Source organism: Chinchilla lanigera, unplaced genomic scaffold, assembly GCF_000276665.1.
Source record: "Chinchilla lanigera isolate Chin_1 unplaced genomic scaffold, ChiLan1.0 scaffold00006, whole genome shotgun sequence".
Taxonomy (NCBI): domain Eukaryota; kingdom Metazoa; phylum Chordata; class Mammalia; order Rodentia; family Chinchillidae; genus Chinchilla; species Chinchilla lanigera.
In genome coordinates this window covers 41,747,545-41,765,686 of record NW_004955407.1, presented here as the reverse complement: position 1 = coordinate 41,765,686, position 18,142 = coordinate 41,747,545, and the positions used below count along the sequence as shown (strand labels likewise).

At 54.4% G+C, this 18,142-nt stretch overlaps 1 protein-coding gene across 1 annotated transcript in view; it reads left to right on the top strand.

Moving 5' to 3' along the window:
* Positions 1-11,832, top strand: part of Pttg1ip (pituitary tumor-transforming 1 interacting protein) — a gene marked incomplete in the record, with an annotated part of 15,253 nt that extends 3,421 nt beyond the window's left edge. Inside the window, 5 exon segments of the mRNA XM_005375903.2 lie at positions 296-348; positions 3,266-3,374; positions 6,617-6,791; positions 8,083-8,129; positions 10,488-11,832. Coding sequence (XP_005375960.2) covers positions 296-348; positions 3,266-3,374; positions 6,617-6,791; positions 8,083-8,129; positions 10,488-10,525 — 422 coding nt within the window.
* Positions 11,833-18,142: the final 6,310 nt, after the last annotated feature.

The following is an 18,142-nucleotide window of genomic DNA, read 5'->3' as shown; positions in this document are numbered from 1 at the left end:
TGAGGTGTGATGGCTGGAAGGAAGGCCAGGATTGAAAAGAAGGACCGAGAGACTTGCACCTGTGTCTAGCAACAGGCTGTTTTCTTGTTCCTCCGTAGTCATGATTACCCAGGGCTCCTCCATGGAGAGGACAGTCTGGCCAGAGGGAGAAGGCAGAGTATGCCTCAATCTCTTGACTGCTGGGATTATAGCACTTGGAGCACTCATCCGTGTGGTCAGGGGCTCGCCGTGTCCCTCTTGGCCTGTGAGCTGTCTTTCACTGCCTGGCCCTCTGATGCCTCTGCTTTCTCTGCAGACTGTGCTCAGAAGACAAACACCTCGTGTGAAGAGTGCCTGAAGAATGTCTCTGTAAGTAACTCGGCCCTGAGTGCCTTCTCCAAGTCAGGGGAGTCGGGGTGTGGGGGTGTGAGTGAATGAAGGGTTCTGCTGCCTGGGGTTTATTGGGTATTTTCACGACGGTTGCTAAACATGATGCAGCCTCTCTGGAGCGAGTTAAACCTTTTGAGGAAACCTGCGGGTACCCCGAGTACAGTCCATGTTGGCAGTGTCACCCTGCAGTAGGCGGTTGGGAGCAGGAAGTGTGCAGGCTGGGGCTTCCTGCTGCTGGTCGGGAAGCAGCAAGTACACCGGCGCTTGATGACGAGTGCTGAGACAGGCACTAGTATGCGACTTCTGGCCCAGGATCGCGTCTTCCTGTGGGGTCGTAGGCTTCCGAGATCTGTCAGGGTGTAACTATGCTACAGCATTGCTGTGTCCCATCAGGAGATGGAGAGAGAAGGACTCTTGCTTTCCCTCTGCTGTCAGGGCGTGGGGGGAGGATCCGTCAGCTCTTTACACGGGAACAGGTGGCCCTCAAGGCCACCTGGTACCCTGGGAAGACTCGGCCAATCCACTGGGTTTTGCCCCTAGTTCCCTTAACTAAATGCCTGCATGCCCTTGAGCAAGAAGGTCGCAGTTCTGAAGCAAGTTCTATACTGCCTCATTTAATAAGGGGGACCCCTCTTAGGTGGGTGTCCCGGGTTCTGAACAGATCGGGTCACCTTGTCTTTTGGGAGAAGTAGGAAACAGCACTCCAGCATGGATGACGCACGTCTTTTTCGGGGCCTTGTGGCTTCTGTCTGCCTGGCCTCTGTGGCTGCACCCCCAGAGGAGCTCCGGTGCTTCCTATTGAGTTCAGCACTGTGCGGTCCTGAGTGGGAGCTTGTTTGGGGTTCCAGCAGGGAACGCAGGTGCTCCCACACCTTTGACCGAGGAACGCCCTCCTCGGTCGGGGGTGGTTGTCTCCGACCGAGTGCGCAGCTTGGGAGGGACGCACATGCAGCGGTGAGGGAGGAAGGGGATACCGCCTAGTCAGCCAGATCAGCTGCATCAACCGTGGCAATCTGTGGGGTGACACAGGTCGCTGTGAGGTTACCCTCACATCCTGTGTGGTCCCATTCGGGAAGCCCAGGGGAGGGCAGTTGGGACGGAAAACAGCTCAGTGGCCTTTTGGGGCACCCCAGGCTGTGTGTGTGTGCACCTCCCCTCTTCCTCCATGTAGGTCTCACCCTGTGGCAGGTGGTCGGGAGCCAGAGCACAAAAGGTGGACTAGCTGGCTTGTGCTCTGAGATGTTAGCTGTGTGTTAACAGCTCACCAGGGGAGTACGTAGTGCAGGGTTGAGAGGAGTACGTAGTGCAGGGTTGAGAGGAGTTACATTGCCCTGGGGGCTCAGAGGGCCTGCTCTGGTGGGTCTGGTCACCTGGGTGTTGTTTTCTCAACTCTGTTTCTTTGAGTCTCTGGATCTTCCTTCGCCTATTCACCCGTAAAAGGAGCTTACTGTTCAGGCGTTGGCTGAATGGACTCAGAGGCCCCATTCAGCCTATGTGTTTGTATTGCCCTAGCATGTGTAGGGAGGGTACAGAGTCCATGGGGGGGACCACCCAGACCACAGTGGGTGGGGCTGGCCCAGGAGAGCGCTAGGCCTCATGCACTCTGAACCCACCAAAGCAAGTTGGAATGGTCAGGGCAGCGGGTCTGCCCTGGGCCCACAGCACCTGTCCTTGACACACAGGCTTCCAGAAGGGTGTTCAAGTGCCTGACACCTCAGGAGTGCTAGCAGGCCAGGTGGGCTGCAGGTGAGGCTGCAGCTGCAGCATGTGCCCTGTGCTCACCGAGCTGTTCACCACGTGCCTGTTGCTTCAGCTAAACAGGCAACCAAGCTGGTTGTGCTTGCGCACACCTGTATTCCTTGCTCTGGGACACTGAGGCAGGAGGAGCACAGGTTTGAACCCACCCACCCTGGGCAACTTAGCAGCCTAAGTTCCAGGATTTTAGAAAAGGGGTGAGCAGTGGTATAGCTCAGTTGAAGGCCCAGGTTCAGTCACCAGTACCACCACACAGGAGCATGCTGTGTCCACTCAGTGAATGCCCTGTATGAAGGTGAACAGTTAAAAACATTTACAGCTTGAAGCTGGGCATGGTGGCACATGCCTGTAATCCCAGCACTCAGGCAGCTGAGGCAAGAGAATTGTTGAAAGTTCAAGACCAGCTTGGACTACAAAGTGAGCTCAAGGCCAGCCTGAACTGCATAGTGAGACCCTGTCTCAAAAAGACAGAAAACAAAAACATTTACAGCTTGAGCTGTTGCATATGGAGAACTAGCTACAAATTGCTGATCCAGGGCATAACCAGCAGTGTGGAAGGTGATGTACAGATTTACTGCTGTCTGCTGGCTCTGGTTCTGAATCTCTGTAAACATGAGACTCAAGGCAGGAAGTATGGGGCCTCTGAGTCCATTCAGCCAACACCTAATGTGTGCACCCCTGGACCAGGCCTTGTCGTGCGCCCTGGTGCCTGCCCACGTGCAGGGCTTGCTAGACATCCTGCATGGGATGCCTTAGGAGGGGGCAGTGCTGCACGTGAAGAACATGCAGGTCAGGGGCAGAGCAGCAGAGGCAGGGTGTGTTGCGTCCGGGAAGAAGGATGTGCAGATCAGATGTCCAGGGAAGAGGGCAGCTTTCAGGACCAGTGTGGAGGCACCCTGGGCTGGGGCTGGGGCTGGGGCTGGGGCTGGGGGCGGGCAGGTCTTGGGCACCCTCTAGTCGCAAGGCCATTGAGTGAGACCACAAGGCCTGGGAGGGCAGCTGTCTGTGGTGTTGGGCATTGACCAGCGGCCAGCAAAGTCAGCAGGACTGGTTGGGGTGCTGCTGGGACCCAGGGAGGGGAACCATTGAAGGTGGCCGGGCTGGTCCAGGCTGACACAGGGGCCCACATTGGTCTCTCCAGTGTCTGTGGTGCAACACTAACAAGGCGTGCTTGGACTACCCAGTGAGAACGATCTTGCCGCCTGCTTCTCTCTGCGAGCTGAGTTCCGCACGCTGGGGCATCTGCTCGGGTAAGTCATCGTTTCCATTTACTGTTTGCAAAATTAGTGCTTTTCTGATCATTCTGGCATGTGTGCAGCATAAATGGCTAGGAAACACGCTCATGTGGCTCGGAGCCACGCCCATAGAGAAGGAAGTGGAGGCTAGGTTGCCTGAGTCTAGACCAGCAGCCAGATCCCTGGGAGTCTGCAGGACTTCTTCAAGGTCATGGGGCAGTGAGGGGCAGGGCCGGTCTTCTTTGTCTGCATTGCAGCCTGGATCTGAATGTGCTGCCCTTGAAGCCAGCGTGGGCTCCCCTGGGACTCTGCATCCCCGGCTTAGGACTCCTGCAGCCGGATCTCCGGCTCTTGTTTCCCATGTCTCTGCTTGTGGTGGATTGTACAGGTGTTCTTCATGAGACTGTCCTTGGAGGGATCAAATTGTTTCCTTGTTTGCCTTTTGCTTTGTGGTGTGTCTTGCAACTTGGAACTCATTTTTCTGCTTTTTTTTTTGGAGACAGGGTCTCGCTGTGCAGTTGAGGCTGGTCTTGAGCTCACTTCGTAGCCTGGGCTGGTCTGGAACTCACAACAATCCTCCTGCCTCAGCCTCCCAAGTGCTGGGATTACGGGTGTGTGCTACCATACCTGGCCTTGCGCTGAATTTTTTAATCTTTTGTGGCTTCAGCCTTTGGGGTCAGAGGCCTGCTTCAGCTCATGAAGGGGCTGGTATTTCCTTAGAGCACTTTGTGTGTGTTTACAGCGTGTCCTTGAGCCTAATCTTTACTCACCTGTCCTCTCACTCAAGGACAGTGAGCCTGTTAGAGACCAAGTGCCCAGACTGCAGCCCAAACTGACTTACTCGTGGCCAAGTGCCAGCACTGCAGTTACATGCGAGTACTGGGTGCTGGAGAGACAGCAAGGGCGTGGCAGGGCCACTGCGGCACACATGCCGTTGGCTCGCCACCAGGGTTTCGAGTCACAGTCTCACCCCTTCCCTCTGAAGCAGCTCTCCAGACGTTGCTGTGGGGTTGTGATTGGGTGTGCCTGTGTGTTCGTTGTCCACTCTCCTGTGTCTGCCGGTTCCCGCCATGCCCCACCTGCCCGCAGCTCCCTGTGTCCTCGCAGCCCTCACTGCTGCCGCTCTCCGCTGCTGCCCCCTGCCCAGCGCCTTTCCTTCCCCCCTGTTGCCTCAGGCGACGCGTCACTTCCCTGCAGTGCCCACGCCTCAGTGTTGCCGTGTTGTAGCCTGTCGGATGTCACACACGTATGTGGTCAGAGGTGCTCAGCGGGTTGTCGCACACATGTGCAGTTATCACCACTAAAGCAGAACATGCGGGCCATGTCCAGATTCTCAGGGCCATGTTCCTGTCCGTCCACCGTGACCATGTACTGACCTCCCCTCAGGACACTCAGCGCTGCCCATTCCTGAGCCTCACGTGGAGGCCGTGGGCAGCACCCAGTGTGTCAGCCGCCTCGCTTGTGCTCCCTGAGTCTGTCAGTGGGTGGGGCCCTCTGCGTGTTGTAAGCCCTGGGCATATCAACTTCTGGCTGGCACACATCCCTGCCGGTGTCTGAGGTAATCTGGGTGTGCGGCGCTGTCGTGGAGGTGCTGATCGCGTGTCTCTGAGGACCAGGGATGTGAGCAGCTTTCAGGTGGGGTGTTTCTGCTATTCTCTTGGGAGAAGAGAGTCCCACCCGAAGGTGAGGGAGGTGAAACACATGACACCTAGCCCTGAACAGATGAGATGAATGGCTCGAGCAGTCACTGCATGCCACCTGGGCATGCGGAAACAGTGTGCGCCTGTGGGAGGCCGAGGGTGGCTGGCTCCCTGCGTCCCAAACAGCTTGCGACTTCCAGGCTGCCCGGTGCTGAAATCCTTCAGAGGCACTGAGCCTGCACCGCGCCTGGCCCTGGGTTGGGGTCATAGAACTGGGCTCCTCTCTTGCGGGAGGAGAAGGCAGCTGTGGATGTGCTGCGCAGCCTGCTGGCTCTCCAGGGGTCGAAGCAGAACATATTACTGATTTTAGCTCTACCTCACGGATACTTAATTATTCTTAAATAACTTTAGAAAAATATTGTCTCCTTGTAAAATGGCTGTGGAGTCTTAATTACAATGACTTTACGTGTTTATTTGGAGAAAAATGAGATCTGTACAGTTCTGGCCCTTTGCCCTGAAGCAGAGTATCTTCTGTCCAGGTCATGTTTGCAACCTTTGGTGCAAGGTCATGGTTTTACCTGGTAGGGTTAACCGCGAGGAGCCTGCAGGAGTTCTCTAGTCAGAAAGTCCTGCCATCTGCTGCCGCAGTTCTCCTTTCTAATTATGCACATTACTGCTACATTTTGTAACTCCGTACTCAGACTGGGTCATAGGAGGACAAGACATGTGATAAAAGCTCAAGGGCACTGGAGCAGATGTAACACCAACAACTGATTTTAAAACGTTTAATAAGAAAGAAAAAATAAAACAATACAGTGTTTAATGAGCCACCATACAGTGAGTCTGTTAAGCTAAGCAGGTAGCTCACAGGAGCTGTCTCTCCACCAGGCCAGGACTCGGCAGAGCACTGTTCTCTTCCACCTGGAGGCTGGCCTCTCAGAGGTGACCCAGCCCAGGGGTGGCTTCTGGAGCGCCGCACAGGCCGAGCTCGGCACGGGGAGCTGGCCCTGGAGCCGGCCTCAGGACTGCGAGCAGGCGATTGGATGCTTGTGCAGAGGGGCCTGGGATGTTTCTGCTTGGCCCTGGGCTGAGCTGAACAAGAAAAGCCTGACTGGGGTAATTTCAGGATCTGAGAGAAGTGGATGATGCATTTGTTGCCAGAGGTCAGCTTTGGCAGGAAGCCAGAGCGCCATGCTGCCAAGCCCTCCTCCCCACGGAGGGCTCTCCGCGGCCTTCCTCTCCGCTCCGTGGTGGGTTGGAAGATGTTGGCTTCTCTGGGAAGTACTTGTGATATTCTTGGCTTTGACTTGAGTAATGAGCAGTGCTGCCTCAGGCGGTGCAGCCTCCATTCCCACCGAGGTTCAGGTCGCTCAGGACTGTGGAGGGGCCTGGGCTGCTTTCTGGTTTCTCACCTTTCTCAAACTGGAAACCTCTCAGTCGCAGGTAGAAAAGCTGTTCTGACCTTTGTCGTGGTTGTCCAGGGATGAAGTCACAGACAGGCGGGTGACTGGGCAGCGCAGTGTGCCAGGCTCCAGGGCCGCCCCCGGAGGAGGGGTGCAGCTGTCTGTGGCCGAGACGGTGAGGAAGGGCCTCTGACTCGCGTGTCTGGCCTTGCAGTGAACTTCAAGGCGCTGATCATCGCCATGTCCGTGCTGGGCGGCTCCCTCGTCCTGGGCATCGCTGTGGCCTGCTGCTGCTGCTGCTGCAGGAGGAAGAAGAGCCGGAAGCCGGATAAGAGCGACGAGCGGGCCGCGAGGGAGCAGGAGGAGCGGCGCATCCGGCAGGAGGAGAGGTGAGGCTGCGGAGCTGCCACCGGGATTTCCCAGGCTGAGGGGAGCCTCGCAGCTGGCCATGTGCCTAACAGCCGAAGCAGCTGAGCCTTTGGTGCCCAGCTCCGCTCCCTTAGGATGAGCTGGGAGGCTCACAGCATTGGGCATCAGCCTAATCTCTCAGAAAGAGGAGAAAGCTTTAGTGGAACGCCCTGGGAGCCTGGCTGTCCCTCACCTTGACCTCGGTGGGGTGTGGTTGGATGGCCAAGCTTGTCCCCACCTGGCCTCCTGGGAACCAGTGCCTCAATTCTAGGAGGGGAAGATCCATCTTTTATGTTGGCATTGTGCTGTTAGGTAGTTAGATGCTGTCTGATTTTTTTTTTTTTTTTTGCCTTTTTGAGACAGGGTCTCGCTATGCAGTTCAGGCTGGCCTTGAGCTCATTTTGTAGCCCAGGCTGGTCTCGAACTCACAACGATCCTCCTGCCTCAGCCTCCCGAGTGCTGGGATTACAGGCATGTGCCACCACGCCCGGCTATAATGCTGTCTGATTTTTTTCATTGAGTGTATTGGTACATTTTAGGTACTGTATACATAATGGGGGGTCACATTCATCATAGGGAATTTGGACGTGTATATGGTATAGCTTCTTTTTTTTCCCCCCATCCCTCTCCCCTTCCTTCAACCCCTCTTCCCTTCCTTATGTACAAAGCTTCATTTCCATTTTCCCTTCTTTTCTCAGCTTTTTGTTTTCCCTTCCTTCCTTTCCCCCTGCCCCCTCCCTTGTTGCCTTTCACATTTGGACATTTTCTTCCTATTTCACAGTACCTATTACACATTTTGGTCCTTATTTATACTTTTGGTTTCTTACACCAGAGAAACAGTATGATATTTGCACATGTGTGTCTGATTTATTTCACTTTTAGAGTGGTCTCAAGGTGCATCCATTACCTAGAAAGGCCTCAAGCTTGTCCTTTATGGCAGAGTACTCCATTGTATAAAAATACCACATCTTTATCCACTCACCAGGTGGTGGGCATTTGGGCTGTTTCCAAGATGTGGCTGTTACAAGCGGTGCTGCTGTAAACATGGACGTGCATATATTGCTGTGGCATGATGCATTTCATACTTCCAGGAGGATGCCAAGAAGGGGAATGGCTGGGTCATTTGGGCCTCTAGTCCTAGTTATTTGAGGAATCCCCATGCTGATTTCCACGGTGGTTACACCAGTCCACACCCCACCAACAGTAGAGAGAGGTTCCTTTTTCCCCAAAGCCCCACCTGATGTTGTCTGATGAAAATTTTTTTTTTATCAGGAGAGCAGAGATGAAGTCAAGACATGATGAAATCAGGAGGAAATACGGTAAGAGTGCTCTGTGTCCTTTCTGTTGTTGGGTGCCGGTGCCGAGCCTCTTCCTCCTGTCACAGCCGAGCGGAAGGCTGTGCCTGTCCTTCTGGCACGGCAGCGCCAGGCCTCTCCTTGGGTGCTGCTGGCTCACAGCGCAGGCCCACTGACCCTGTGCCCCGAAGCAAGCTGTGCCCAGCCGCAGCTCTGAGCACTGGGTGTGCGACCCCTTCCCAGCGCCGCTGGGTGCTTTGTCTTGCTTGGTTTTGTTTAAGGAGACCTCGGCAGGTGACTTTGAAGGAGAGAGTGAAAGTACGTGTCACGTGTGAGCTTTTCATGTGTTCTGCACTTCCTGAGTGACGTGCTCTTCACGGGCGCTGCCTTCTGCTGTGTGCTCCTGTGTCTGGTGGCCTCAGCTGGTTTTAAAGCTCATGGTGACCCCTGGCTTCCTGTGCTGGATTTCGGGCTGCGCGGTTGTAGGCATCCCCTTCGCCCACTTGAACCTGCAGCTCTAGCCTGCGCCCATGCTGTCTGTCCTGAAGTGCTGTGTGGAAAGTGGACACCTTGGGGAGGGCTCTTTTCTTTCCTTCTTTAGTCTTTTTGAAATAGGGTCTCGCTTTGCTAGTCTCGAACTCGCAACAGTCCTGCCTCAGCCTCCCGAGTGCTGGGATTACAGGCGTGCGCCACCACACCCGGCGAAGGCTCTTTCCTAACGAGCATGTTTTTGGAGTTCTTATTTGAATAGGGAAATGGTCCTTCAGTGGGTCTTCGGTATCCTACCTGTGGTCCAGTCACTGTGACATGCTGTCACTGTGATTGTCTCTCGTGTGGGGGACGTAGCAAGACCTGGAATCACCCCTGAGCAGCTCAGCTCTCCAGGCGCAGCCTGTTGGACTTCGCACTCCCTGGGGCCTCGTCCCGCCCCCTCTGTCGGCGGTGCCCTTGCTGGGAGGAGGTCCTCTGTCCACTTGGGCCACCTGGGAAGTCACACTGCTCTGTGAACTGAAGCTGGCGCCCCATAGCACAGCTTTTGGCGCTTGCTGCCCCAGTCTTTGGCTGCTTGTCTCCTCCCTTCGAGGCCGGGTGCTGGCAGCCGCCTGGTCTCCTGGCTACCACACCTGGCCCGGACCCCTCCTGCTCCCCACCCTGGACCTGCAGGAGGGAGGGTAGTGGCGCTGACTCCGGGTCCTCTTGTCACACGGGCGGGGGCAGCGTGTTGGCGCTGTGTGGCGAAGGGCAGCAGCACAGGCTCGTCGAGACGTTGCGTCCCGTCTGTCCTCTGCCCGCCGCCGACTGCGGGCTGCTGCTGAGCTTCGCGCCTTCTGAGGCCTTGGTTTGAAAAGCACGTTGGTGATTACAGGGATGTTTAGGGTGAGGTGGTTTTGCTTCACTTTGTATCGTTAAAGTCTAGCACTGTGGAAAGAATATTTTCTTTAAGTTTCATAATTTTTGTTTGTAAATATCAGCAAATATCTTTGTCTCTTAAGAACTGTTGGAATTACTGTTTTCCTGGAAATTTTACTTCAGTTTGTTTTATTTATTTAATGGTACTAGGGATTGAACCCAGGGTCTTTGTACTGAGCTACATCTTTAACCCTTTTTATGTAAACAAGGACTGGCTGCTTTTAAATTTGGAATCTACCTGCCTCAGCCTCTGTGGTTAAACATGTGCAACCATGCCTGGCTTCACTTTTGTTTTTGTTGTTCTTGTTTTGGTTTCCTTTTTTTGAGACAGGATCTCCCCTATGTAGTAGGCTGGCCTTGAACTCACTCTGTAGCCTAGGTTGGCCTCAAACTCACAGCAGTCCTCCTCCCTCTCAGCCTCCCAAGTGCTGGGATTGTGGGCATGTGCCAGTGTGCCAAGCTCTTCATCACTTTCTTCTTTTTTTGGTGTTTTTGAGACAGTCTCCCTACACAGTTCAGGCTGGCCTTGAGCTCACTTTGTAGCCCAGGCTGGTCTGGAACTCACAACGATCCTCCTGCCTCAGCCCTCCCGAGTGCTCGGATTACAGATGTGAGCCACCACGCCAGGCTTTCATTTCTGTTTTAAAGCCGCTTCATTGTGGTTTGACTTCACAAAGCACCATGAGCACAGTGTGAGTTGCCTGAGAACCCATCTTCCCCTGGCTTCAGAAATCTTCACATAAACGTGGTGTGGTATCCCATGCCTTGTAATCCCAGCATCTGGTAGGCTGAGGCAGGAGGGTCTCAAGTTCAAGGCCAGCCTAGACTTTAGCAAGGCCCCTTCTCAAACACAAGAAAGAAAACTGTACATAGAACTTAGCAGATTTGCATTGCTTTTGGGAATCTTGTTTCCAGTTGAGCGACTGTCTTTGTAACTCACATTCTTTGTTTTTTTTTTTTTTTTCTTTTCAGGTTTGTTTAAAGAGAAAAACCCATATGAGAAGTTTTAAACAACTAACACGCACCTTCGGACAGATCAGGCAGCCCCGGAGCTTCCCGTAGGGACACATCCCTGGCCTAGATGAGTGACCGGGCCGGCCGGGAGCTCCCAGGACAATCCCTCCTTCCTGCAAGCTGGGGCTGTCCATTCCCGCGTCTGCTTTGTCCCTAATCACACGAGGCCTGGTCTCTTGGGTCCACTAGGGGCCGGTTCTCCTCTGCGAGCCTGTTCTGAGCTGATCCTGGTGCACGCACTGCCCACCGCGTGTCTTTCCTGCCCACGGCGCTCAGCGCAGCTGGGAACACAGTGCCTTGTCCATTGCAGAGCTGGCCGACCACCGGCAGCTGCCCAGACACGGTGGGGTCCCCACACTCCTTTCTTGGACTTTCCGTGTAAGTCAGGTGGCTTTGGGAAGACAGTGCCCCAGCACCAGAGTGATACGGATTTACCTCCTGACCCGAGTACCTTGTGTAGCATTGAAGAACAGAATCATCTGAAATCGTTTCTGCAGACCTTGAACATCTCCAAAAACGATTTCATCAAAAAACGTTCTTTATATAAAAGTGCAGGCTCCTCTGGACGGCATCTTTAGTAGGCCATGAAAATCTGTTTCCCTGTGGAAATGTGGATTAGAGATGTTCGTCAGAGCAGCCCCACCCGCCTGCCCAGGGCCTGGAGGGAAGTGCTCTCTCTGGGGCTCTGGTCCCACCTGCCAGCTCTCTGGGACCCTGGAGTCGGCAGGCCTGTGCCCAGAGACCTTGGCGCCGAGACACTCGTGGCCTCCTGGGTTCCCCAGTGGGACCCAAGCATCCGTGATCTGCCCATGGTGTGTTTCCTTAAGAGCGAGATGCCTGTCCCCGTGGTGGCCAGAAGCGGCGTGCTGTGGAGTGGCTGTGCCTTGGGGGACGCTGGAACACAGTTTGGGTGCCGGTGCTCCAGGTCGGCCGGCAGTGAGGAACAGTGTGCCCTGTGACCGCCACCTGCACCTGTGTATTACAAAACATTCCTAAGTATTTCGTAGTAGTCAGGATGTTGCCCTCTCTACTCGTGGAAGGAACTTTCTAACAGACTAATGAGCTTCGTGCTAACACAGTAGTGCCCATGTGAAATCACACTTTGTCTGATTCAGGTGCCGAGCAGAGAGCAGAGCTGCCCATTGCTCAGTAGAGTGCCTTTGGCCGGGAGCCGCGTGGTCAGCCCTGGCCCGCCTGCTTTCCTCCGAACTGGCGGCAGCGCGGAGCTGTGCCCTCCTAGAGACTAGCAAGCCCCAGTGCCTTACTTTATAATTCGTCTCCAATAAAGCAGTGTCCCTCCTGGTTGGTTTGTGACATGTGTTCCCTGTGCCCTGCCTCCCCACAGGAAGGGGCCCTGGACCGTGGCGTCGGGGGCTGTGCACCTGGGTGCCCCAAGATGTTGAGCCACTCCACCGCTGCGCACGGCCCCCTGGAGCAGGCAAGGCTGTGTCCTGGAATTGTCCGCGTGCGCTGCCCACATGTGCAGGTCCCGGCTGTCCTGTCTCAGGTGTCTGCTGTGCCTGGGGCCCACCCTCTGCATGGCGGTCTTTTCCTCTTTGGGGCTGGGCTCCGAGGGCAGTGTGGCTGAGGACAGACCTTGCTGTGCCCTCCTGGAGTCCACAGCACCAGGCCTGGGAGTGAGTGCACAGGGTGGCAGAGATGGGTGTGCATGGTGCCGCCTAGATGGAGGATCCCCTCGCCACCAGGGCTCTGCGGCCGTGTTAGCCACGGTTGAAGCAGCCGCCTCAGGGCAGAAGCAGAGGTGGACTCAGCAGACCCTGCTTTCAGGAAAGCACTGGCATGGGGCGGTGTTACGGCCTGCGGTCCTCACAAAGAGGTAGTGGCCCCCAGGAGGGCAGCAGTGCACCACAGTGGGGCCAAGGAAACCGGTGGAGACCCCAGGCTGCAGGTGGCTCCGCTTGTGCAGCCCCCCCGCCCCATTTCCTGCTGGGCAGCAGAGCTCAGGACAGCTGGGGCCCATTTGGCAGCCCAAGGGGCTCTGACCCTTGAGCAACCCCAAGCCATGCCCCCTGCCTTTGCCGGGGTCTACAGGTCATAGGTGGGGTCCACACCCCAGCAGCTGGCCCTGGAGAAGTTGCAGCCTAGTGGGAAGCAACCGCGGGTCGGCCTTGCGGGGTGGTGCTACCCTGTTCCGTGCTGCGCAGGCCCCTGGTGTGGGGACCTGGTCTGCTCAGCTGGCTGTCTGGAAGCTGAGAGGATCCCGCTGGCAGCCACAGTGGCTGAGGAGCTGCCGCCACATGTGGGGAAGGTGGAGGCAGCACAGTCTGCTGTCTGGGACGAAGGTGGCGCTAGTTCCCTCTGCTGCCTGCGTGTCTAGCCTGGGGCAGGGACAGAGGACACCTGGGGATGGCCCCGTGTCCCCTCTGCCCTGACTGGCCCTTTAAGGAAGTGAATGCTCAGCCCGGACCACAGCTACTGCTGTGTGCTTCTGCACAGCAGGACCCCGGCTGCCCCTCCTGGACCCGCCCTGCAAAGTGGCACAGGGACCAACAATCCCCCGCTTATGACAAGGGGGCTGGCTGTGTACCCTTGTGGATGGTGCAGTGGCCTGGGGCGTCGGCACCCCCTGGAGGGGACACGGCCCCGAGTGTGCCAGGCGAGCGCCGTACTACCAGCTATGCAGACAGGCTCTCCCTGAGTTGTGGGGCTGCCTGTGGATTTGGAATCGTCCTGCGGAGGCCTCTTGCACAGCATCCTGGCTGTTCTTACCTCGTCGTCTGCTCCAGCCCTGCCCTGAGAGGTGGGGTGTTCCCGCCGAGGGAAGGGGGCCTGTGGACGCCAGCCGCCCAGAGCTGCCTACAGGAAAGCACGAGTTCGAAGCTGGGGAGACGCTGAGCTGTGGCAGGTTGTGGTGGAGGTTGGGGGCAGAGGAGCAGCCAGCCAGGGAGAGGCGCTGAGCTACGCCGCTTCACGGCTCTGCCCACTGCGCCCAGCCACCGCCTTCAGCCGCGACGCCCTGTAGTCTGGGCTCAGTCATCCCAGCAGCGCCAGGCCGCAGCCTCGGCCAGCCTCGGGTCCCGCCGCAGCCCCAGGCAGGGCTCGCCCTCCGTCCTGCGTCCTTCCTTCCTGGCTGGCCCACTCCGGCCCTCCCCCTCGGGAACCTGGGTCCAGTGCAGCTCTGCTGCCAGGGGCCCACACCACCAGCCCTGCAGGCTGCCTGCCCCGATGGACCAGGTCGCAGCGGGGCGCGGGGAGGCCTGTGGTGGCCACCTGTGCACCACCTCCATGTGTCAGGGTGCCAGGTCCCTGGAACTTATTTCCGGGAGTGTCTGGGAGGGCGTGTGGGTGGCCTTGGCGTTGGGTTGGAGGGCCGGGCGGAGCAGGTGGCTGACAGCAGCGTGGGGTCATTGCTTGTGGAGGCCTGGGCACCACACTCAGTGTGGGGACCCGACCCTGAGGCCGGGTGACTATGCACTGTGAACTTCATAGGCTAAAATGTTTTTCGTCTGCACTCACAAGGTTAGCACATTTGGTTTTTAGTGCTGAGCCTGTGCGGGAATGACTATTGATGCTTTCTTGGCTCCCTGTGGTATAAAAGTTTTGGTAGAATATCTTGCTTTTATTTATTTTTGGTTTTTGAGACAAGGGCTCGCTGGATAGCCCAGGCTGGCTTTGAACTTGTGGCAATCCTCCTGCCTCAGCCTCTTAGGAACTAAGATTGAAGGCGTGCAAGATTCCATGCCATTTTTTCGGCAGGGGCTCATGACAGAAGATCTGTGGAAGGGCTGGAGATGACATCCTTTTTAGGAGCTAGGTATTTTAATACTGCAGTTTTTTCCATGGTTATTGGTCTGTTATGCTGTCTAGCTTTTTGGTTCTAAGGATTGAACCTTATGAACCTTAAGCAAGTGCTCTACCACTGAGCTACACCCCCAGCCCTTTACCAAGTTTTATTTTGAGGCAGGGTCTTGGTAAGCTGACCAGACTGGCCTTAACTTGTAACCCTTAGCTCCTATATGCTGGGGTCATAGGCTTCAGCTCGATTTCAAACCTACTTTTTTTTTAGACAGGGTCTTCCTTGGGTCTAGGCTGGCCTTAAACTCACTACACACCTCAGGCTGGCCTTGAACTTGCCTCAGCCTCCCAAGGGATCTTCCTACCTCAGCCTCCTGAGTGCTGGGATGATAGGCATATACCACCACGCCCAGCTGCATTGGTACAAATATTAACAAGGTTAAAAATATCTCATCTCTGGCTGTTCTGTTGGATTCTTTCTTTTTGCATTTTTTGTGATCATAATCTTTTTTGAGGGGGGCAGTGCTGTGGAGTGAACCTAGGGCCTTCATACTGAGTTACATCCTCAGCCCATTTTTTATTTATTGATTTATTTATTTGAGACAGGGTCTCACTCTGCAGTTCAGGCTGGCCTTGAGCTCACTTTGTAGCCCAGGCTGGCCTTGAACTCACAATGGTCCTCCTGCCTCAGCCTCTCGAGTACTGGAATTACAAGTGTGTGCCACCACGCCTGGCTGTTGTTTTTTTTGTTTTTTGCTTTTTTGCCATTTTTTATTTTGAGACAGGTCCCACCAAGTTGTCCAGGCTGGGTGCAAACTCATAATCCTCCTGCCTCAGCCTCCCAGAGTGCTGGGATTACAGGTGGCAAGATGCCTGGCTTTTTCTAATTTTACTTGTGTTTCACAGGAGTAATGCCTGCATCTGTGGATGGAGTGTCTGTTTAGTTTTTCTCTCCCGGAGGGGGATCTTGGTAGTAGTGACGCCCTGGGTCTCCTCCCATGCTGGCCTAGCCAGCCAGGCAGCAGCTTGAGGAGCGGGATGTGGTGGAGGGATGTGGTAGACGTGAGCCTGCGTGACTTGGAGCCTCTGCCCTGGGGCCGTGCACCGTGGCCTCAGCCCTGTGGAGAGGCCCCAGCAGACCCACCGAGGCCTGAGTGCTGACAGCCAGCACGCTTGCTCCCAGGTGAGGCCCAGGCCGCCTGGGGCCATGCCTCGGGGTTTGGCCCAAGTTGGTGATCAGAAAACATGCACGTAAATAAAAATTTGCTGTAAGCCTTTGAGTTTAGAGAGTTCATTATTTGTCAAGACACTTAATACATTATTACAGTTTTATTCAGTATATAAAATAACTGGTATTTTTATAAAATACAAGAAAAAGAAAAGAGAGAGAGAAAGAAAGAAAAGAAAGAGAAAGAAAGAAAAAGAAAGAAAAGAAAAGGGAAAAAGGACCAAGCGTGGTGGTGGGACACACCTGTAATCCCACCACCCTGGGAAGCTGAGGCAGGACAATCTCAGGTTCAAGCTCAGCCTGGGCAATTTAGCAAGATCCTGTTTTAAGGACTGACATGTAGCTTCATGTAAAGACCCTGGGTTCAGTCCCCAACCTTCCACACACACACACCACAGACCACACACACACACAAAAATGAAATTCTAAACATAGCAATAGTAACATAAAACACGTAGTGATAAATGTAACAAAATACGGGTAAGACTGACGCTAAGACAGATGCACTGAAAACTGAACATTACTGAGAGAAATTAAAGACCCAAACACGGCACTCGCGGCTCAGAGGACTTGGTATTCTGTTTCAAATCCAGTAACACACTTCACTGTGGTCCAGTCGCTGTAACGTAGATTTGCCGTCTTCATCCCCGCCCAGCGTGTGTGAGGGGTGTGACGCACCTTGGCAGCGCTCTGCAGCTGTCAGACCCTGACCTCTGGCAAAACAGAAACAACCCGCTTAGCAGCACCCGGCCCAGCCCAGTTCCTGACGGCAGCCATCCTTCTGCCCTTGTAGGTTGGACTCTTAAGTGTCTAAAACCAAAGAAAAAGTTGCTGAGCTTTGGGGGAAAAGAAACGCAACCAGAAGCGGGTGGGGTACCGGAAGGTGGCCAGCGTGCTGCCCACCGCACGGACCGAGGCCACCTGCAGGGACCACCACCAGGCCACCTCCTGGGCACGGACGTCTCCGAGCCACAGCACGACATCTGGGTTTCGGCAGCTGGCATGGGAGCCGGGTCGCCCACATGACAGCCAGGTCAACTGGACTACCAAGGACCCGCAAAGCCCTGCTGGGTGGGTCTTGGCAGCTTCAGGATTTCCCTCCCCCCCACTCCCTCCTGCTCTCTCTCTCTTTCTTTCTTTCTTTCTTTCTTTCTTTCTTTCTTTCTTTCTTTCTTTCTTTGTACTGGGAATCAAATCCAGGGCCTTTGCATTGAGCTATAACTCCAGCCATCTTTTAATTTTTATTTTGAGACAGGGTCTGGTTAAATCACTAAGTTGTCCAGTCTGAGCTCAAACTTGTAGTCCTCCTGCCTCAGCCTCCCACCATGCCCAGATAGAGTTTTCTCTTAAAGCAAAGTCAGTCAGCCTTCCATATCTACAGTGCCCATGTCCATGGGTGCTGACAACCGTGGGTGTGATGGATCTGGAAGTACTGGAAAGAATATGTCTGTACTGAGCGTGTGCCTCCTGGAGCAGCTCTGGACGTCCTCTTTTGTAAGTTTCTTTGCCAGCTTCTCAGCCTTTTGGCTAAGATCAAGTCTTTGAGGGGCCTGGCATGTTGGCACAAGCCTGTAATCCCAGCACTCGGGAGGCTGAGGCAAGAGGATCATTGGGAGTTCAAGACCAGCCTGGGCTACAAAGTGAACTCAAGGCCAGCCTGAACTGCAGAGTGAGACCTTGTCTCAAAAAAAAAAAAAAAGACAAAAAAACACCACAATAGCTAAATCTTGGAAGTGGCATCTTATGTCCACCCACAGATGGATGGACAAGACAGTGTGGTACTCACACACAATGGAGTACTCCTCTACCATAAAGAAAGATACACTTGAGTCATTTGTAGGAAAATGGCTGACTACTGATTTTTTTGATAGCAAAACATCTAAATTATTCATCTCCTTTGGTGCATATTCTGTAGCTATTTTCTTCACCATAATGTTGAGTGAAATAAATCAGACCACATGAGTTTAAATACCACATGGTTTCTCTCATATGAAAAACCCAAAGTAAGCCAGGTGTGGTGGCGCATGCCTGTAATCCCAGCACTCACAAGGCTGAGGCAGGAGGATTGTTGCAAGTTCAAGACCAGCCTGGGCTACAAATTGAGCTCAAACCCAGCCTAACCTGCATAGTGAGACCCTGTCTCAAAAAAACAAAACAAAACAAATATCAGGGCTGGGGATATAGCTCAGTGGCACAAGTGCCTGCCTGGCAAGTGCAAGGTCCTGAGTTCAATTCCCAGTACTGGGAAAAAAAAAAAAAAAGACAAAACAAACATCAAAGTATAAATAATTTAAGGAGCAAAATGAGAGATAACAGGAAGCACACAGACTTGGAGGGAAGGGGCTGAGAGAGGGAGGAAACGGAGGGAGAAGAAAGGACGTAATGCAATGAAGGTGAGTTACCTACATGGGCCAGCTCCCCATAATAAATGTAATCATTATGTGCTGCAGCACACACTCATAAAAATATAAATTTAAAAAATTATATTTTAAGACAGGCTCTCTCTAAGTTGCTAAGTTGCCCAAGCTGGGTTTGAACTTTTGATCCCCCTGCCTCAGCCTGACAGAGAGCTGAGATTACAGGTATGCAGCATCTTATTTGGCTGATTATCTTTTGGGGGCTGGCCTCT